This window comes from Phragmites australis, chromosome 3 (genome assembly GCF_958298935.1).
Source record: "Phragmites australis chromosome 3, lpPhrAust1.1, whole genome shotgun sequence".
Classification (NCBI taxonomy): domain Eukaryota; kingdom Viridiplantae; phylum Streptophyta; class Magnoliopsida; order Poales; family Poaceae; genus Phragmites; species Phragmites australis.
The window spans coordinates 2,938,592-2,960,174 of NC_084923.1; the positions used below are offsets into that span (position 1 = coordinate 2,938,592).

Here is a 21,583-nt window from a genome sequence, read left to right on the forward strand (position 1 = left end):
GCAGTTTTCAGCTTAGAGAGGGAGAGAAAAAACTGAATGCGTCATGATTCAAGCATCGATAGTGCTATCCTGGAATGAACTTAACAATTAGAGATTGCCCAGGCAAGAAAGTCAAGAATGCGCAACGAAGCACCTGCAGCTCGACGAGCTCCTCGAGGTACAGGTCGGGGCGTGTGGACAGCCCCTGCCCAATCTTGACGAAGGTCGGGCCGAGCCTAGTGAGGATGGTCCGCAGCTCCATCGCTCGCATGCGCCTCTTCACCGAGGACGAATCCCCGCTCTGCTTGTCCAGCAGCACCTTCAGCCCGAACGCCACCAGCTTGGACAGCACCTTCCGCCACCAGGGAACCCATCCAGTCAAACAAGCTGGGATTACTCACCACCAACGGAAGAATAAACCAACCCACGGCCGGACGGATCTCCGCTCCACTAGGCCGCGAGAGGGGCGGTGCTGCGGCGGGTGGAGGATCCGACGGAGGGAGGGACCGGCGGGCGGGGGCAGCGTGCTCAGCTGCGTCGCCTCGGGGAGTCAGAGCAGCACAGCTTCCGCGCAAGAGCAAAAATCCGAAGATCGATCCCAATCCGCCCAGATCCACGGAGGGGAGCTGCAGAGTCTGGCGACGTCGGGGGCTCGGGGCGGAAGCGCGGAGCCGCGGAGGTCGGAGGCGTCGGTGTCTCGGGGTGGAGCCGCGGAGGCCGAATCGTGGCGGGAGCACACGGGGGCGAGCGGGCGGTTGGAGGATAGCGTGCGGGAGGGAGACGCCAGATCTAGCGTGCGGAGGGAGCGGGATAGCGCACCGAGCAAAATAGCGTGCGCGATGGCGAGACCGCTGGAGCACTAAATTTTCTCGATTTGGCTACTGGGAGGGATGGAGGGCGTGATGGATGTTCTCTTGGAGATGCTCTAAGCCATGGGGTCATATAGCGTGGATGGACTATTTTGTGAAAAAGTAGATCCATTCAAGGGGGCTTCTGCAATAAGCTGGATGTGATTATTAATCGTGCTCCAAATTAAAAGAGTTTACACTCCATTTTAGAGTTTACGTAAATATTTGGATCGTGATTATTATTAATCTATTTTAGAGGCCTTTATGAAAAAAAGTGGAGGAGGGGGTATCTGTTATGTGAAATATGTTGACCGCAGTCAATCCTCAGGTGGGCAAGCTATTATCGTTGGATCAAATGTGTGTAGTCTGGATAGAGTTATGCATCGGACCATTGAAGGAGCTAACCGACCGTCCCGACCTCACCAAGGCCATTGGCCATTGCCATGGCGGCTCCGAGCACCCCGCACCTGCCTTGGTGCTCAGACTGCCTCCATGACCCGCCGAACAGAGCGCTCACTTCTCCATCCAGAAAACCCCTCGCACCCAAATGGGAAGAAGGAAGGGAACGAGAGAGATGGAGGAGGAGGAGGCGGCAGCCATGGACTTCGACGCCGTGAGCTCCGGGCGCTATGCAGCGCAACCGCGTCCTTGCCAACATAAGATACGACACCATGGTAGATTCCCTCTATCCCATGCCATCGTGGCGATTTGGTCGGTGTTTTGTAGGTTATGGTGCTGCGAGATTCTTCAGAGGAGGTGTTAGGGGGCTGGCGATGGGGGTGAAGCTGCGGCGTGACGATATGGAGGCGGCGATGGAGCCCATCTGCAACTCTGAGGCGTTCCAAATGGTTGAGGTGCAGCGCTGTGCTTGGCTTTGTGTTGAGATTCGTACTAGGTGCTAAGTGCAAAAAAAACATGAGGTATGAAAAAAAAATCAACGAATAAATAAGTATTAAATGAAAAAAAAAATTAAAATAGACCATGCATACATAAAAACATGCAGAGTTAGTATTTCCCACCCAACACCATATCTCATCCATGCGTCAGAACTAATTTGAGTAGCGCGTGATCCTGCTGCAGCAATTGATTCGATTTGTTGCGGTTGAATCACCATCTGGTTAATGAGCACCCAATCATCATCACTCTCTGCCTATTCACTGGAGCACCAACATATGTTAACCAATCATAAGCAAGCACCAAAAGAAAAGGGCCAAATCAAAGCACCGAACGAAAGAGCCAAACTGAATCAGAAACATAGTGCCAACTAATCATTCTGTTCATTCAAATGGATGTAACGAATTTCATATTTAAATCAAGAACACAACTTGCGCAAGGAGTCCTGTATATCGGGATGGAAGGGGGGGGGGGCTTGCTTCTTACATAACCAGGAACACAAGTTTCTACTGGCCAGTGAATTTGGAACCCCGAATACCACATCCAAAAATGGTGCCGTGTTAATCTACAGTTATACATAGCTGCAACAGCTATGCTCCTGCAAATGTTATTTCAGCTTACACCGTCACTTGTTTCACCGACTTCAGACTGCTCTGGTTCGCATGGTCTCCATACTGTACCAGTAGGTTCATCCATCAGAGCAATGCCCAAAGTGGCAAGCTTTTTCCTGATTCCGTCAGATACCTCAAACTGCTTGTTCTTCCTTGCGGCAGTTCTCTGCTCAATCTGCTCTTGCAACTGTTCTTCAGTATATCCTGCTCGCTTTAATGCTTTGTCCTTCAATTGCTTCAGTACCTAACGGATCGAAATTTCGAACATCAAACATGTCATCATCATAAACTGAAAACATGTCTAGAGTGTGGGATTTTATTTTATTTTTAGACTGGCACAGTGGCTTTAGTACCTCTGCCAAAGGTGATAGTGGCATCAGACCGAGTATAGATAGTTTATTTTTAGTTTCTGTCTCCAGTGCGATCAAAGCTTGAATATGATCTTCTGGCTGTTTTTGTGGTTGCTGTTGCTTTTGTTGCTGCTTCTTCTGCTGCTGCTGCTTCTTCTTTTGCTGTTCTAGTTTTTGCTGCAGCTTCTGAAAGTAGGAAAGGTGTTATATCTACCACAAAGTCCAAAGAAAAGGATAGTGCCAGGTACAATCTCAAAACATTTAAACCTTGGAACTTGGAAGCACAAGAAACAGCACCAACATACCTTCAAATCATTCAAATTGCTGTTTATGGCCTTCAGCGGGTCCATGAAGCCATCCAGAACGTCTGTAGTTTTGAGATCATCTGACATATATTCCAAGAAAGCTGAATGGTGCCTGTCAATCACATTTTGCTCCTCGGCTGGGACCGGGACAGAGATAACCTCTTCACGATATTTAGACAACACTTCCTCACAGTCATATAAAGTCTAGATAAAATTTACAAGTGAGACAAAAAGATAATTATTGCCCAAATTCAATAAATTGTTTGGATATTAAGTCAATATAACTGATTATTGAAGTTAAATAAAGCACCTGATAAATGTAGTACACACGATCTGATGCAATCTCAATTGCATTATCAGAGTGATTCACATCGGATCTATAATGTGTGCGCATCAGGAAAAATCTTAACGCCATTGGATGGTATAGAGCAATAATCTGAAAGAAAACAACTGTTAAAGATCTCAAGAGAAACCTGAAAGATTAAACTCATTGAGCCAGGTGTTCACCCCCTTACATCTCTGATTGTGAAGAAGTTATTGTCTGATTTTGACATTTTCTGATCATCCTTGTTAACAAAGCCATTGTGCATCCAGCACTTCACCTCACTCTCTGGATAAGCTGCTCGGCTTTGTGCAAGTTCATTCTCATGGTGAGGAAAAATCAAATCTTTCCCTCCACCGTGAATATCAAACACATGTCCTAAATAGTGAGCACTCATTGCGCTGCATTCAATATGCCATCCAGGCCTTCCCCGGCCCCAAGGACTTTCCCAAAAGGGCTCACCCTCCTTAGCAGCCTGAAAATAGTGATCAGCTAAAGGATGAGAAGAAAGTAACAAACACACAGGAGTAAGCCAGAAATATCAATGCACCAAAGTTACCTTCCATAAAGCAAAATCTGCAGGATTACGCTTTCTCGTATCGACAGCAACTCGGACACCTGCAAGATTATGATCTAACTTCCTTCCAGATAAACGGAGATATTCGGGAAAACTATCAACTGAAAAGTAAACATCCCCTTCCATAGCATAGGCTTTCCCATTCTCCATTATCTGTCCAGAAACATACACAAAGCGAGAAACAATTGCAGCTGCTGAGTGAATAATTTCTTGTGCTATAAGAGATAAAAAGGATCATATTACAATTCTGTTGGACCGGTATTATGTATAGTAAGGTATGCATGATTGCTCACAATGCTGGAAGCAGAGATAATATTTAAGAGTGTGGGTTTGGTTGTACATTATTTTTTATGGCGACAAATAAATGTAATCACCAGGTTTGCTTTGGTTTACAACCGCTGCGCAGTATCATAAAAAGAACAGTTAGGCTTCCTAGTTGTACTATTTGCTGCAATACTAGAACATACCTTGGTTATCAACTCTATAATATGCTCAATGTGCTCTGTGACACGTGGCTCGCAAGTAGGAGGTAAGCACTGGAGCTTAGCCATATCAAGAAGGAACTCATTGATAAACCGACTACTCAAACTTGTAACTGTTTCGCCAGCTTCATTTGCCCGCCTAATAATCTGTACAACCAAAGCAAGTTCTGGAATCACTAAAGAACAAAAAGATAGGAAAATACACTGAACAAAGTAGAGAGCATCTGAATAGAAGTCTAAACTGCAACAACATGTAAGTTCCAAATACTTTTCATCTTAAATAAAAACAAGAACCACTTTCTAAACATGGGATCTCGTCTATGAAACATGCACCCATGCAGCGAAACAAAGTGATAGCACAGGTGACTAGTGAGGGCAACTGTGGAGCTGGTGACAATATGGCTATATATTTTTATCTTTTCTTTTATTTTAAAAAATGAGAATGCTTTCCTTAGTTTAACTAGTTGACAACATAACAAGTTCACATATAGATGATACTTTCAGCATAAATAAGATATTTCTCCTTCCATTTATAAATTGTTAAAGTGTATTTCAAGAATGATATGGACACGTTATTACCTTATCATCAATATCAGTGAAATTCCGCACATATTCAACTTCATACCCCAAGAATTTAAGGTACCTACATGGAATGTAACACCAATTATACGATAAATATAACATAAGAAGCAAGCGTAGCAGTAGTGAAAGCTTCATAGTACATTTTAGCTCAAACTTAAGATATAGCAATTTGGCGATTGTATTGAAACATTTTGTTTGAACAATAAAACTGTAGATTTGATTTGAACGATAACAAAACATGTTCCAAGTTAGTCAGATTGCAGGTTGAATATATGGGAGTAATTTATTCCGATGATGGAACCAAATGCAGGGCCAGAGGTCATCGGTTTAATTTGTCGCATAAACCACCAAACAAACATCCAGAGATCAGAGACAACTAGAAATTAACGCAATCAAACATCATCTGGCTCCACCTAACAGGTACTAAACACCCAATCCGAGCATGATCAACAAACCACAAGCCCACAACACTGCCCTAGAGCCACCACTACTACACCGTTTCCCAATCGCGAGAACAAATTCACAACTGCACATATGAGCAACTGGAGCAAACGAAGTCCAACAAATACTGAACTAAACCCCTCAATCCTCACACACTTAGCACCGAGAATTCCCACCTACTAAACGCATCGCACTACAGCAGCCGATCCCACCAACTGCGCACCTAGGAAGCCAAAGGGGAGCCAGATCCGAGGAGAGCACTACCTGTAGAGCACATCGAAGGCGACGTAGGCGCGGGCATGGCCGACGTGGCTGAAGTCGTAGGGCGTGACGCCGCAGACGTACATGCCGACCTTGCCCTCCACCCGGGGCTGGAAGGGCTCCTTCTTCTTCGTCATCGAGTTAAAGAGCTCCAGCTGCGGCGGCGTCTTCGTCTCTGCCATGGTGGGAGGATGGAGCAGAGAGGACTGGAGGCGCTAACCCAAGAAGCCGCGGCGGCGGGGCAAGAGCAGGGGCGAGGAGAGGATTTTGCGGCGGGGTCCCTGTCTGTGCGGGTTGTGTTATCACGAATCTTGCAAGTAAGACCCCATATTTCAACAGTTTTTTAAATTCTGTGCTCTGATAAGGGTTGAGAACAGAGCGTGTTGGACTAACTTGGAACATCTGACAAGGGTTGGCGCATGGACTTCTTCATCTCTGTCGAAGCTTGTTCCGGAATCCGGTGTAACCATCTGGTGTATATTAGATTTTCTGATGAATATTTTGGTGTTCACGTTAGATTGTTCGATGAGTGTAATATGGTAAACATTTTATTTAATTTAATTTAACTTTGTTCTAACTTCGCTAACTTTTCTTCTATGATGTCGTGTATCTTCTTCTAATTTATTAAGACTAGCTAATTCAGTATGCATCACTGCTGAATAACTAATATAAAGACGCTAGATCAAGCTGCTGAATACAAATACCTTTCTATAATATAGACAAAACAAATATATCTACACAGGTAATACTCTTACATCATAATTATTTGTCTAAATAATAAATTATTATACCTTTATGTACATTTTTTTTTACCTTGAATTACACCTCATACCCCACAATACTCGCAAACTAAATTAGTTCTATTAACTATGTTTACATTAATAATCAAACCAGACTAACTGTTGGGGATCATCTTCCGCCACCCCTACTTCGAAGGAAACCACGAAGTCTACTGGAGATGCTACGTGATAGCTTTTGTAGTTTTGTTACAGGGAACTTATCTGTCAGCGGCGAAGATCGTAGAGCAACGTTGGTCGAAGGGTGTAGACGCGCTTGCATCTTCGAGTTCCCGTACCAGCGACGACGAAGGAGACCTTCGACTGAAAAGCGAAGCCCGGGTTTGCAGTCCGCATTGTTCGCAGCGGGCGAAGACGCGAGCTGATCTTCGCCGGGGGACGAAGGCTATCCGATGGGCATCCAGGCAAAGGAGGCTTCGACGTCCTGCGGAGAGATAAATCACCTTGACACAGTGGGCTCGATTTCGGTTGCCCAGGGTATTGCTGTAATTATACGATTATGCCTATTTATACCATAATACCTCCGGATATTTCGAGAATGTAGCAGGTAAGGGGGTACGATTTGTAAACGGCACCTGTGGTTGCCGGTTACGGGTTATAAATAGAGCCACAGTGTAACCGGAAGAGATATCAAAAGACTGTTCCGCCTCCAACACGTGTCGCTCTGAGCGCCTTCCAATACCTCCGTATCCGAAGGCTCTCTTTATCTGGGAACCCAGTCCCAACACTAACTCTATGTTTACCTTGAATTACTGGTCATTCAATCACTACACACGAAGTCAACAGTACCACAATCGGCGACACATAAGGCTGAAACTTGTTGGTTTATGTGGAAGGATACGAAGTCGCATGGTTTGAAGGAGGGAGTTAATTAAAGCAAACAATTTTCATTTATAGGGCGAAAAGTAAAGCTCTCAGGAAACCATCTTTTTAATAACAAATCATCAATTTGCCACCAGAAAGATTTAAGAAAAGGCCGGCGGCTACGCCCAGCTGCTGGCAAGAATTTATAGCAAGGCAAAGTATCTTGCTTGTGTTTTTCTAGTGTGCCTATTTGAACTATAATTAAGCATTTCCCGAGTAGAGATAGCATTTCCCGCGGACATGTTTGTAGCACGATGGCAATGTTATATGGGTGGAGCCAGTTCGATAGGGTTCGATCTCCGTCCCGTATATCCTCTATTAAGACCTCCAATAAAGATCCAGTAAAAAGAGCTGTTGTAAAAAAATAAAAAAGTAGAGATAGATTTAGATCATATACGTCGTACTAACAATGGCCAATGAGAGCAATCGAAGTAACGAATGCGGAGATACCCTCATTTACATTAACAGAGTAACGGAAAAATCACCAATATAGAGTTTACTGTCTTAGATACGAAAACATAATGAAAAGATAGTCCAAAAGAAAGAACCAAAAACGCAACATTGAAACGCTAAAACTAAACATTAGGTTAGACACCGAGGAACCAATACTTAGACAAAATAACCAAATAACCACAGAGACTACAACAAGCACGCAATTGATCCTCAATCTCCTCAGTCTCCTGGTCATTACAAGCTTGCACCGCTTATATCTGTATAAGATGTGGGTTATATCAGTAATATAGAGGTTTAACAAATAAAAATCATTATAAGTACTACATCATTTACCATAATATGAAGAAGACGGGCACGATCCTCGACGAAGGGTCGAAGGACCAGCTCTACAAGTCCACTAAGTAAGGTGGTACGCGTGCGCGGATGGTACCACAAAAGGTACTCTCAGTACGTAGCGTCATTGTATTATACAACAGTAACGACAACATCCACCGCGGTTGACTCTGTGCACCTCTGTAGGTGCTCGGCATTCACGGATACCCAATCCCACATACCTTTGCCCCCCTATGCGCTCCTCGTGTACATGATATAAACAATTATAGTTTATTAACATGAATCATCTAAAATACTAATATTACCTACAATAACACACTTACTCGTGCGCCTAGCCGAAATCTTGTGAGGGAGGTACTGGCACTACTTGTATCACGTCCCAAATTCATAATCGCATGATTAAGTCTAATTATGTATCATTAGCGTCATGATTAGTTTTAAAGGCAAATTATTTTAGAACACTAGTGCAATTCATTTAAAATCATTCGGACGAGAGAAAGAATTTCAGAAGAGAAAAGAATAGAATTCACAGTTAAAATAGACCATTTTTCTTTTACACGTGAGATCCACCTAGTTAGCCGGCCCTATCACCTCACTCCCTCACCTGCTCCCTCACTCCACTCCCGTGCTCCTCTCGCCTCAACCGGCCAAGCAAGAACTCTCCCTCCCTCTCAACTCAAGCTCCCTCTCCCTTTCTCCCCCAAAATCCACTATTTATCCAAACACCATTTAGGATTTATTCGGTTCTTTAGGATTTAATCCTTAACGGGAACCTATCCAGAGAAGAATTGAGTGAATCCCTCCTATGTCACCCAAATCCTGTGAGGGATGAATCCCTTGCTTCCCCTAATCCCTCTCTTAAAGAATATATTCGGTTTTGGCTAGGATTTTAGCTGAGGTTTTCATGCTGACACGTTGTTCAAATAGATGGAAGCTACCACATATCTGCATTACAAACCATTGTGCCAGCATTCACTATGTTATCTCGATGACATCATGCAATGTTAAAATTTAAACAGTGTGTTGTGCCAAACAAAATACACTGGAATAACAAATCCATTGGATGGTCGTCCAGTACACTAGCAAAATGTTCAGACTGAATTTCAAATTCTCATAAGGTTGAACCAAACACCTGTACTGGATGATACTGATTGGACCAAATACTGAATGCGCTGAATGGTAATAGTACAGAACACATTACTGAAAGACACTAATCACTTCTATATTGATAATAGATAAGATACAGTTTCCAATAGATTACAACTGTCTTGCAGAAATTCCTGGGAAATGTTCACAAATGCTAAAAAACCACTAATTAATTCCCATGAGAACATTAACAAATCCTAAAGGTACCGACATGTGGTAGCTTCCATCTATTTGAGATGAATTTTCCAAGAATACCCAAAAGCAAGCTTTCTTACCATCTATAGAAAATGCCTATACGGTTATCCAGGAGCCATTCTGTAGAACAAGCAAATTGTTGACGTCAGTGATGTACACGTAGAAGCACATCGAGCAGGCAACCAACCTTTTGACATAACAAAAATTCCAGCCAAAACAAAAGTAATGCATAACGTATCCCCAAACAAGCACATTGAAACAAAGAACTTAGTAGTGCAGATATGTTCCTTGTGACCTGTAGCATATCGCAACAAAATGTTCCAAATGCTGCAATTGCCAACCACCATAATGCTTCAATCAATCAGGGCTGTTTTCCGTCACAATTAGCAAAACTGAGGTGCATTTGTTGTACTGTGTTTTATGGTAACAATAAAAAACCTTCACACGACATGTCTCCTCGCACACTAGAAGATTAGCAGACAACATAACATCAGTCAAGGGAAGCTAACAAGAATGGACTACTAACTAATACAGGAACATCCATCACACACCTTGAACATGTTTTCATTGGCACCACGACGAGGGTGGCCTCACGGACACATGCACTTCATGTTCTTCAGGACCAATACGGAATTTAGGGACAATAATCTCCAGGCATGTTTCTGTTTCATCATGATATGCTTCCAAAGTAGCATCTACAGGGATCCAGGTAGGTAGTTGGATTTCCCGGATAAACTCTCCAGGTGGGCAATGGTCGAGAGGTTAAGGCCAGAACCATTCAACAACTTCTTGTGGTGCCCATGTGAGCTACTCTTTACTGGAGCGGCGCTTGCTGGCCTCTCAAGCTCAAAGTCTGTGCTCGACAAATGCTTCCATGACTCAAAGTCACTTGCTTCGGTTGGGATCGAGAAACTGGCGTCCCTCCCAGTGAGCTCCATCCGCCTCGTCGCTACAATGACCAACTTGTCGGCGCTCCTCACCACGCGCTCCTCTCCCCCGAATCTCTCCACTAGCATGTTAGCGACCAGGCTTCACACCTCCCTCGCGTCCATCCGCCGGCCGAGAAGAAAAAAAGGAGTATTTTTACCTTCAAATCACACAGGGAAACCACATCAATCTTCCATCCAAGAACCAAATCTAAGAACCACCAATCCAAAAAAAGTGGATCCAATCCAATCGAAAGATAACCACATACCTACAGGACGTCCAAGAAATCTGAAGCTCTCAAATCCGAGCACCGCCTCCAACCATCCGAACGAACAGCCATCCGGAGGAGATGGACGTCGGAGGGGAGACCACCTCGTCGACGTCGCCTTCGAGTCGCGTAGCCGCCGCAGCACCGCCTCCGACTCGCGTCGAGGATTTTTTTCCACGCCTACGGAGTACGGACTCGATGGTTTTTTCCAGGCCCGAGAGAGGGGGAAACAATGGGGTGGGCCAGGTTAGAATCCCGACTAAGCTTAGACGAAGACGCAAAAGTTACTGGGCTGTGAATTTTTCCGCGCCAGGCTGATCCACGGGGTCAGGCCACGACCCCGGCTGTCCCCGGACCAACCGAACAAGCCTTTAGGGTTTTAATCCGGTCGCTCGTGGGCAGCCAAACGATCGAAATGGGCCGAACTCAATGGGCCACATGTTGTCGATCACGGAGTAGTGGGCCACATGGGCTCGTATGAGAAAGATGTCAGCACGCTGAAACTGAAATTACCTTTCACGTGGAGGGCTTATCTGCGAAAAGGGGATCTCCGAAGCGCACCTCCACCACCTGCCGCGCCGGCCGGCGTGCCTCTTTCCTCTTCCTCCGGTCGTTCCCCTCCCTCCCGCATCGCATCTCGATTTTCTGGGCGTGGTTGGGAGGGCCGGCGAGAGGGTGACAAACGGACAGATCCGGGCCGCGGCTACCGAACCCCAGGGCCATGGGATTCCTCGAGGACTTCCAAGCAAGTGAGTGTTCTTCCTCTCGCTAGGGCGCGCGCCTTCCTAGGTCGCGCGCTTCCTCGCGAACCCTCGCAAAGTTTCTTGTTTTGTTGTATCCTTACGACGGAGTTGATATAGAATTTCTGGATGCTTCCCGATTGGCTATACCGTATACCAGGCTGTTTTAGGGTTTCATGATTACTTGATTAGATGGCATTGCAGTGACAGTACATGAGACGTGTTGAATGAGACGACCTAAGACTAAGCTACCTGCGTCATAGTGATTATGTATTTTCCATAGAAGTGTCCTGTTCTTGTTAGGAATATCAGATGTCTGTTTGTAGCTGGGCAAATAGTACAATCATCAGCTATTATTGATTGAAGCTTCTGTATGTATGCACTTTATTTTACTTGCATGTTTCCTTGCACCTATTGATAAATTGAAATTTAGACGTTAAAGTTGGAGTGTTGGGTATGGAGAGTATTGTTTTCGCCAGCAAAAAACTTTTGAAGATGCTGTCCTTATTGCATTAAATCTCGGAGTCAATATTATGTTTTCCTGATTCGACTTATCCCTTCGGATGGGAAATTCGTCACCTAGGTGCATTTATACATTAATATCATTCATACGCACATAAACACATTACCCTGTTTGATTACTCTCAGGTGTTGAAGCATTGCCAGCTATGCTGCACAGGAACTATTCATTACTGCGAGAGCTGGATAAAAGTTTGCAAGGTATGCTGAGTTTTGAATGTCATGTTAGTTAACCACTTTCTTCATTTTCTCTTAAAATATGCGTAGGAAATTAATCTTAGTGCGATAAAGGTTGAGCATGAATCCCAGATGCATCTTAAGAGGACACATCTAATGCTGCTGCTTGCAAATGCTATTACATTTTTATTATATTTTTCATGTGTTGTAAGAAAGCCCAGTGTTCTGCTTTCTTTCTGATTAATGTTGTGCAGTCTTTCCTTTTTGAACAAAAGAGCTAGAAACAAATATTGGGTATTATTACTTGCAGGATTGCAGATGCTTTTGCAAATGACAACATTTTTATACTTCGACCTCTTGTCAATTACATATCATGCAAATGGATATTGTCTGAGATTCACTTCCCAAAATTTGGTGAATATTAATTTTTATCTGGGGTGTGGCAAGGCACACCAACATAAAATCGTTGGCCGAAAAAGAAAATTTTCTATATCATAGCTTTATAAGTCAATATACATAACATAACATTGTCCAGACTAAGCCACTGAACTAGTTATTTATGTTGTTGTATGAGTGTAATGTTAACTGCCTTTGTTTCTCCTATCGAGAACTGCGATCTTTATTAAACTTAAGTTCTTCAGCGTTTTGCCCTGAAAATAGCACCCGTTTTGTGCTTCTAATTAGGTGTGCAGCTGGAAAATGAGCAGCGTTGTCAGCAAGAAATAGAGGACATTAAGCATGGGCTTGAATCCAGAAGTATTACATTTGACCCAGCAAAACTCAAGTTTTCTGATGAAGCGACAGAGGAGCAGAAACATTGTGTTAGAATTGCTGATGAGAAGGTTGCTTTAGCTACTCAGACTTACGACCTGGTAAGAGTCTCTCAGTTACATACGTGTGGAAAAGTCCATTGTACCATGAGCATGTCATTTTTGTTCTATATTTTAATGGGGGAAGGGAGAGAACATGGGGAAGGGAAAATGGCATAAGATCGTTGTGCATGTTGTTTTCACTTCTTTTTTGATCCCCTCATTTCTGAAAAAGGAATATTAATATTGCTGGAGATTTTTTCTCTCCACTCAGATGGAAAGAAAGGCAAAACATGCCACTTTTTGTTTCATGTATTATTTATCTGTGTTATTCCATCTCGTTCCATCCAGGTAAAATACATCTTCCATCTTACCTGCAATTGATTTAGGTTCCAACTAACAGATCGCAGCATTTTAATTAAGATTTGTCAATAATTTTACATTAGTGTATCTCTTGCTAGGTTCTGCTGCATAAGCATGTCTCATGTTGCGGCGATGTTCCTGAATTGAGAATGTGCTGGACTTTGCTGATTTAGATATGTGATATAGGTTGATGCGCATATCCAACAGCTCGATCAATTCATGAGAAAGCTTGAAGAACTTCGACAAGGTATGTTTGTACCCGTTGCATAAGACTTCAGTTGCTTTAGAATTCAGTGTAGTTTGATTTTAATCTTTGAGTTGCATACTTTTCTTACTGACTAATTGTATACCACGTGTTCTGGTGAACAGAAAAGGAGGCAGCAGCAGCTGTTGCTGCAGGCACGGCTATTGCTGCTACTGCTACTGCAACTGCAACTGCTAGTGCCGGAGCGTCAACTGCTGTTGCTACTCCGAAAAGTGGAAGATCTGGCGAAAGAGGCAGAGGGGGTCGGAAGAAGTATGTTTTGCTTCTGAAGTAAGTTTAATCCAGCCATGTTTTCTCACTGTAACAGACCAACCCTTATTTGCAGGGCTAAGGTACCCACTCAGCAGCCAGGGCCGGCTATTGATTTAGAGTTGCCTGTGGATCCTAATGAACCCACGTACTGCCTCTGCAACCAAGTCAGTTATGGTGAGATGGTCGCTTGCGACAATCCTGATGTACGTAACATTTCCCCCCTTTTTCCCTCCCTTGCTCTACTTCAGTTTTGTACGTTTCATTTTCGTACCCGCATTTGTTTTTTTTTTTAATCATTTTTGTATCCATTTGGCAGTGCAAGATCGAGTGGTTTCACTTTGGATGCGTGGGCTTGAAAGAGCAACCCAAGGGAAAGTGGTATTGCCCGAATTGCATCGGATTCCAGAAGAAGCGAAAAGGCAAATGATATTTGATCCTCATGGATGCTAGGAGGTAGGCCTTGGTTGTTGAATGTTGATGACGATGGCCGTGCATGCTGTTGTGCTCCGACAGGGGTAAAACGTTATTGCTCACAGTTCCTTGTGACAGACAGTGATTCCCATTGTTGTTTCAGTGATCGTGTACATGTTACTTCTATGTTGCTGAGGAGTACCGAAGACCTATTAGGTTTAGGACTTTGCAATTATGCAATGCAGGCGGTGTGTACGTTGCCTTTTGGAGATTTGGTAGGCTGGGTTTGTAATCTGCCGCTCGTACGGGCTTCAATTATGTCATGTACAGTTAGATCTCCTTACCGTCCGCTTTACGCGGTGCTTTTGAAGAGGATGCAGCATTTTGTGCTCTTTTTGGCGGTTGTTCCAGGTACCGGTGCGTGTTATCTCAGCGAATTTTAATTACTGCCGAGCTTTTGTGAAAATCCAGCGTTCAACGCCAGAGTGGGCATTAAGGTAGTTCCAATGAACCAGATACAGCCCAAAGTTGTATTTATTTCTATCTCAATGTGAAATGATGCGGACAGCATGGGCTGGGCCGTTATACTTTTCGGGCAGAGCCTAGAGAGTTTTTTTTTATATATATTTAATTAAAAATTTAAATAAATAGATTTCCTGCAGAAGAATTTGCAAAACTAGACGTCTGCAGCCCTCTGAGAGGGTGGTAGGCCTAACCGCCTCCCTCAGAGGGCGGGTACGGCCTGCCCGCCCGAGCCGGCTCCCTTACCGCCCCCTGAGGGGGCAGGTAGGGGTCCTTACCGCCCAGGGCCTCCCCGGTCGTTGCGTTGCGCTGCTCGCCCGGCCGTCCTCTCCTATAAAAAGACCAAAAAATAGGCTAGAATTTCATTATAATCCGAAAAAAGAAAAAGTTGAGAAGAGGGGAGAAGAGAGGAGAGGAGAGGGGAGGAAGAGAGGTCGGTGAAGCCCTGCTGTATTTGAGCCGCGGATTTGAAGAATAATTTCGGGTAAGTCTTTTTTTTTTCCTTTTTATTGTTGTTAATTAGTGCAGTAGTAGTATATGACATAGGTTTTAGATATTTATGACCTAGGGTTTAGAAAATTATCAAATTTATTTAGAAAAATGGTACGATAGCAGTGCAATGTAGAATATTATTTTTAATATATTATTTTTACTATATTGGAGTTGTACCTGTGGACGTAGGAGGTAGCAGTATATGATAATTTGCGAACCTAAGATAGCATTTAGAAATAATTTTATCCGATAATTAGAAATATAGTTTATTGTCTTAACATTGGTTATGTTTGCGGGTGTTTCCAGGGATGACAGATAAATTAATTTTTCAGATATATTATGGTGAAGGTGAAATTAGGTACGGTCCTAACGGTGTAAATCTGTCTGGATTTCGTCATGTTATGAAGGGGCTTAGTAAAGCTAATGAGAGAACCATTGTAGGTGTGTGCAAATGGCTCATGCGGTTTTTACAACTGGATCCGTAGCAACATGAGCTGAAGTTGAAAGCTGTCCTCAGTCGTGCTAGTCATGGATACTTTGGTGAGCTTGTTTTCATCGAAACCACATCAATTTGGAGGCAGTATATAGATATATGTTGTGAAAGTGACCTGCCACTTGTTTTGTTAGCCGAGGCGTACCTGAAAGATCAAAATGAGGTAAACTTTGCGGAAGCAGTAGCAGGACCAAGTGAGGCAGTGGAAAATGAATCAGAGGCGGCTAATGTCGGGTCCAGGGAGGAAGTTGGTGATGTTCCAGAGCTGCAACCGATGGATGTAACTGATGAAGAGGAGCACATCCCTAGCATCATTGAATATATGGATTTGGAGGATGAAGAGTTGGAGGAAGGTCTTGCCGATGGAGATTCATCTGACGAGGAGGGTAATGCTTTAGTTCCTGCAGAGTGGAGGGATCATGAATTTCCGAAGCTGGTGGTTAGCGAGGCTGACCGGACACCGTGGCAGTACCATAAGAACGAGGTGTCACAGGGTGTTATGTACCCTACAAAAGAGGCAGTTATTGATGCAGTGAAATTCTGTTCGTTGTCTCTTCGTAGGCAATTCAAGGTTGTTAAATTCAGTAAAAGGGAGTACGATGTGAAGTATTTGGTGCCTCAGTGCCCTTGGCGGGTGCACGCATTCAGAGGGAAATGTGTAGACTACTAGCAATGCTCAATAGTTAAGGAACGTAATTGTCACATTAAGGAAATAGAGTTCGTCCACCGAAACTTGTCTTCTGCTTTCATTGCAAATGTTATGTACGGAGAGATTGTGAGCAACCTAAGGTATGAGCCACGATCAATAATCCGTGCTATTGAGCAAAGGTTCCAGTACATAATAAACTATACGAAGGCATCGAGGGCGAAACAAAAGGCTATTGAGATGAGGTTCGGAACATATGAAGATTCATATCACAATCTACCTCGTCAATTAGCCACAATTTGTGGAAGAAATCCAGGCAGCTACTATGATATCAAGCATTACCCCTCTACTGATGTGGAGTACAGCGGAAAAAGAGTGTTGCAGCGTGCTTTCTTTGCATTCGCTGCAACTATCAAAGCATTTCGATATTATCGACCCATCATATGCCTAGATGGAACATTCCTGACTGGGAAGTACAAAAGACAGATTTTGTCTGCAGTTGGGGTCGATGGTAACAACCAAGTCCTGCCACTAGGGTTTGCTTTCATGGAGAGTGATAACGGGGACAGCTGGTATTGGTTCCTAGAGCGGGTTAAACATGCAATTGTTCTTGACCGACCAGATGTGTGTCTCATTTATGATAGATATGCAGGATTGTTGCAGGCTTTGCTGGATATGCAACATGGTAGCGTGCGACGGGGTGTAGCAGCACAGTGGCCTGACCTCGAAAGCAGGTGGTGCATGCGTCATATGGGTGCGAACTTCTACAGACAGTTTTAAAACAAAGAGTTAATGAAGCTTTTCAAGAAGTTGTGCAGTCAAAACCAGCAACGTAAGTTCAATGCACTATGGGCAAGACTTGATGAACTGATTTTAAAACAAACTGCGGAGGCTGCACCTAACGGTGATGAACCAATAGCTCTCGGACCTCTTCCAACCGATACTCCGCAGATTGTAAGGAGATCAGGCTCATCTATTAGGAGCTTCTCACAGTGGATACGTAATGAGCCAAATGAAAAATGGGCTCTGTTGTACGACAGTGGTGGTGCAAGGTACGGACTAATGACTACAGATCTTGCAGAGGTTTATAACTGGGTCATGCGAGGAATGAGGTCCCTACCACTAGTTGGAATTGTAGAAGGCATTTTGCATAGGACCTGTAAGTACTTTATTGATCGGTATGCAGCTACTAAGGTTGTAATTGAGGACAATCGTATGCTTTATGGACGGATGCTATGTGAGTACATAGAGAAGGCTAATAAAAAGGCCCACATGCATCGCGTAAATCAAGAGGACACTGCGGAGCACATGTTCAGTGTCCTGTGTCGGGATAAGGGTCGGAGGGGGGTAGACATGAGCGGCATGTTCAAGAGTGTGTGCTAAGGAGTGGGACATGCATCTGTAGTTGTCAAAAGCCACAATTACTCCACAAACCTTGTACACACGTCATAGCTGCGTGTGCGGAGCACCATATGCTTTCTAGGCAATATGTGTCAAAGTATTTTATGAAAGATCAAATACTCAACACCTAGAACCAGGAGCTGTATGGTTACGGCATTGTTGACACTTTTACAAGTATTTCAGGGTTTGCAAGAATATATGTGCCTGATTTGGAAAAGATGAAGAACGCACAGGGCCGAAGACAAACTCGTCGGATTCGCAACGATATGGATGAATCCGAGGCTGGCCCTAGGGTGAAGCGATGCAGTCAGTGCAATGAAATAGGTCACACGTATAAGTATTGTCCCAAAAATGCACCATGTGATGCACTTGTTATCTAGGTGAGTTTTATGGTGCGTTGTACTCGTTTTGTACCATTTTAATATTTGTTAATGTTGCATATAGTGATATAGTTAATTTGCATTCAAAGTATATTGTTACTATCTTTATTTAACAATGTATTAATGTACATGTCTTTCAAATACAGATATGGCTAACCCTGCGACCCCCGAGCTTTTAGACCCTGCCGTGGACAAGAAACATCGCAGCTTCTTATCCGTCGAGCACCAGACGGAGCTAGGAGTGTTTCGACCACAGGGCCCTGGAGAGCTGCTGACGATAGACGAGCGATGGAAGCACAAGAACTTTGATAATTTGATACGAGTAGCCTCGCAGCGCATACGAGCATTTTCGTACCCAGTTTGACAGGCTACGTCCGGATGACGTGGTATGAGAGCCATACAACATCTTGGCCGTGCAAGGGCGTGCAGGATTGAGTTTGTCACCGTTGTGTACCCGCGACGAGGAGTACTGGCTCACGAAGGCGCCGCTTGTCTTCGACATCTACATCGAAGAGTACTCACCGCACCGCGTCATGCGGCAGTTTGGCCGTCACCAGGCATTCCCTCTCGTCCACATCCGTACCGTCCCCGTGCAAATCCACATGTACATATGTAAAATTACAGTTTTCGCAACTTTCGTTTTACTGTGACTTACATTTACCGTGGTTCAAATGCAGGTATACACGGAAAGGCCAGCCAGCTGGTAACCTCTGGGCAGAGCGCTTGGCCCCTTACGTGGCAACATGGGCCCAAGCGCTACAGAATGTCGTGGAGGAGGCTCGTCCCCACACCGAGCGGAACTTCAACGAGTACCTACGGTGGTACATTCCACGTACATGCACACATGTCACCTACACCCCAGAGGGTGTCCGGCCCCACATCGCGTCGACAACGGAGGCATACCCGGTGCATTGGGACGAGAACGTCGCATTAGCAGTAAGTTATTTTTTGAAGTCAGTAGTCCATACTGAACGAACATAACCGTATACTGTAATTGTTTACTTCTGTTTGTATCCGCAGGCAGATATCATTTATGATGTACATAGGGATGCAGCTGGTGCCATGGACCGCCTCCGGCAAGGGCACCACCTTAGTGCGTCGGATGTTGCGAGCTTCATCAAGCGGGTTTTCGACAAGACATCACGCGCATTGAAGCTTACCTCCTGCCAATCTACCACAAATGTAGCAGGGGCGCCTCCCAGGTCCAGTGGTGTCCACGCTGAGTCGTCTTGGCCGTCAGACGTGCACCGTCGTTCATCCGTGTCGGCACCCACACGACCCCTTCTACCACGTCATGGAGGCTCGGAGCAACTTGGTACGAATTATACTTTTGAATAATATTGAACAATATCCTTTACTTACTACTGCATTGATTATTAAACTTTCATTAGATCCACCTGCACAAGTCTCGACGCAGCCTCGTAGATCGAGCCATGTGCGTCCACCCTCAGGTACTGGCGGCACCCTTCATCCTAGTTTTTAATACTTTCAGCAAAATAAGTTAATATTGTGCTCAGGTTACTTCGGTGACGAGGCCGGTCCGTCTTCGGCGGCCCCACGCCCGACCCCGCCCGCAACGTACGAGCCATACTACGGCACGATAGCGTGGCCTTCTTCTGCTGCACCGTCATACCACACATATACAATTATATAATTTTTACTACTACTTCCAATACCACATTGTTCGTATCTAACGTGATTATTTGTTCGTAGGCCCCTCCAGCCAGTACACATGGACGCCTGCGGAGCCTTCACAGTCCTCCTACCCTAGTCAGGAGGATGAGGTTGGCCCGGACGCCGCATACGACCTCGTCCGTGACTTCTTCGGGAGCACACCTGACTACGACATCCTCCAGCGGTCCTAGGTTTCCAGTGCTCCCCTTCGGACACAGCCCACGCAAGACGAGGCCTCGACACCGGTGGTCCCTACTAGGCCTACCAGACACGTCGGTCCACCCGACCCCCTCACCTACTCCAGGGGTCATGTGAGGGTTAACCAGCGGCATCGGGACCACGATGGGGCGCACGGGCGATAGCAACAAGGGAGGCAGCAGTAAAATTTTACATTTTATGTAACTTACATATGCATATTCGCTTCGTGATGTACTCATATGTATTCAGACATGTTTATTTTGTATGGTCGACTTAGCATGTCGTAAATACATTTCGTATTCAGACACGTTCAATGAAGAAGTGACCACACTACTAAACTTTAACCATGACTTGACAACACATGCCTCCTTGTGCAGGCTTTAAACAAGACGTGACAACACTACCCAACTTTTTCCAAACAATAAATGACAACACGGGTACCAAGAAATGTGGAATCTTTGATCATGATTAATGACACAACTTTCCCATTCTTCAAGATGGAATCCGATGCTCCTGCCACCAGCTACGCCCCTGCCCTCACTCCTTTCTTCAAGAGCGAATCCAATGCTCCTGCCTCCCCCAACTATAAATAGCCAAACCTCCTTACGTTGAAGCATCACTCATTTCTCATATCTCTCAAGTGCAATATCTTCCTCAGCTCCATCAAACCCACCAAAAAAACATTGAGGGACTACTATACCTGAAGGTCTCAAACCACCAATGTGCTTCTGTGGTGACCTTTGTAAGCTCCGCGAGTCGCAAGACATCTCATACACCTATGGGCTGCGCTTCTTCATATATGCCAACTACGAGTATGACAAGCCTCAGCATGCAACAACTGGTTATCGACCGGTACGATAACAGATATCCACCTCATCTCTTCCGATTTCGCACCCTCTTTTACTAACCGCTCATCTTGTTCTATTTGTTCAGTCCCCTTCATCGCTCTGTGATTTTATTCAGTGGCTCGACAATGAGCAAAATGACTCACAGAAGCAGTGAGTCGACATGAACATAAGGTGGAGAAGGGAAGCGTACGCACGTTAGGAGTACAAGCAACAGCAAGAGGAACTTCGCCTCAAGCGGTAGGAAGAAGAGCGCATGAGGAAGGCGGCGCACGACCGTACTGTGGCTCAGGCTCGGGAGGCTGAGAGGGAAAGGAAGTGGGAGAGAGCCCGCCGTGCTAAGGCGGCAGGTCCCGATGCCATTCGAAAGGGAAAATATCCTAGATGTACTCAGTAGAGAGTACCTAATGTAACCTGACATACTTTCCCTCTCTAAGGCATGTTATGATTAGGATCGGCGCACTAATAAGTAGATCTTAGTGCGAACCGTACATGCCACCTTTGTTTCCTCATCGTGGTTATAGTGTATTGTAATGTTTTCACCCTATGTTTAATATTATATTTGTCCTCGTTCGCACCCCATACCCAAGTAAAATGCTGCGACTGCTAATTACTGATTTTTTATTCTCCGACTATTACATAACCTACTCCAAATTTAAATTCTTAATTTTCTTAAACCCATTCCTTTTTATTTCTTCAATTACACAAAACATTACATTTTTAGAGTGAAAAAAGGCCATAATCGCCCCCTCAGAGGGCGG

General features: G+C 44.6%; 3 protein-coding genes and 1 long non-coding RNA gene across 5 annotated transcripts; 2 read left to right on the forward strand and 2 right to left on the reverse strand.

Annotated features, from left to right (window-relative positions):
* Positions 1-2,082: 2,082 nt before the first annotated feature.
* On the reverse strand, positions 2,083-5,957 carry LOC133911569 (cysteine--tRNA ligase CPS1, chloroplastic/mitochondrial-like). Its single transcript, XM_062353865.1, has 9 exons — positions 5,656-5,957; positions 4,948-5,011; positions 4,354-4,515; positions 3,869-4,039; positions 3,503-3,784; positions 3,298-3,423; positions 2,988-3,191; positions 2,686-2,868; positions 2,083-2,576 (listed from the first exon to the last, which is right to left on the reverse strand). Exons 1-9 carry the CDS (start codon positions 5,832-5,834, stop codon positions 2,334-2,336), a joined length of 1,614 nt encoding a protein of 537 aa, XP_062209849.1. The 5' UTR covers positions 5,835-5,957; the 3' UTR covers positions 2,083-2,333.
* Positions 5,958-9,296: 3,339 nt separating this feature from the next.
* On the reverse strand, positions 9,297-11,060 carry LOC133911571 (uncharacterized). 2 transcript variants are annotated; one of them, XR_009908667.1, is made up of 3 exons: positions 10,636-10,863; positions 9,992-10,527; positions 9,297-9,904 (listed from the first exon to the last, which is right to left on the reverse strand). It is a non-coding gene; the product is annotated as an uncharacterized LOC133911571 (long non-coding RNA). The 2 variants fall into 2 exon arrangements; XR_009908666.1 differs by having other exon boundaries at positions 9,297-10,527; positions 10,636-11,060.
* Positions 11,061-11,189: 129 nt separating this feature from the next.
* Positions 11,190-14,563, forward strand: LOC133911570 (PHD finger protein ING1). The gene is made up of 7 exons (XM_062353866.1): positions 11,190-11,384; positions 12,024-12,095; positions 12,756-12,943; positions 13,430-13,490; positions 13,613-13,760; positions 13,834-13,963; positions 14,077-14,563. The coding sequence occupies exons 1-7, from the start codon at positions 11,357-11,359 to the stop codon at positions 14,185-14,187; spliced, it is 738 nt and encodes a 245-aa protein (XP_062209850.1). The 5' UTR covers positions 11,190-11,356; the 3' UTR covers positions 14,188-14,563.
* A 3,920-nt stretch (positions 14,564-18,483) lies between these two features.
* Positions 18,484-19,694, forward strand: LOC133910425 (uncharacterized). Its single transcript, XM_062352829.1, has 3 exons — positions 18,484-18,491; positions 18,783-19,041; positions 19,126-19,694. Exons 1-3 carry the CDS (start codon positions 18,484-18,486, stop codon positions 19,441-19,443), a joined length of 585 nt encoding a protein of 194 aa, XP_062208813.1. The 3' UTR covers positions 19,444-19,694.
* The last annotated feature ends 1,889 nt before the right edge of the window (positions 19,695-21,583 follow it).

Excerpts from the sequence above, each read along its gene's own strand:
- LOC133911569 (XM_062353865.1), bottom strand. The coding sequence starts at position 5,834 with ATGGCAGAGACGAAGACGCCGCCGCAGCTGGAGCTCTTTAACTCGATG. Across the intron at positions 5,012-5,655 it reads GCCTTCGATGTGCTCTACAG|GTACCTTAAATTCTTGGGGT; the intron begins GTAGTGCTCTCC and ends CATTCCATGTAG. Across the intron at positions 4,516-4,947 it reads TCACTGATATTGATGATAAG|ATTATTAGGCGGGCAAATGA; the intron begins GTAATAACGTGT and ends TTGGTTGTACAG.
- LOC133910425 (XM_062352829.1), top strand. Across the intron at positions 19,042-19,125 it reads ACGAGAACGTCGCATTAGCA|GCAGATATCATTTATGATGT; the intron begins GTAAGTTATTTT and ends TTGTATCCGCAG.
- LOC133911570 (XM_062353866.1), top strand. The coding sequence starts at position 11,357 with ATGGGATTCCTCGAGGACTTCCAAGCAA. Across the intron at positions 11,385-12,023 it reads CCTCGAGGACTTCCAAGCAA|GTGTTGAAGCATTGCCAGCT; the intron begins GTGAGTGTTCTT and ends GATTACTCTCAG. Across the intron at positions 12,944-13,429 it reads CTACTCAGACTTACGACCTG|GTTGATGCGCATATCCAACA; the intron begins GTAAGAGTCTCT and ends TATGTGATATAG.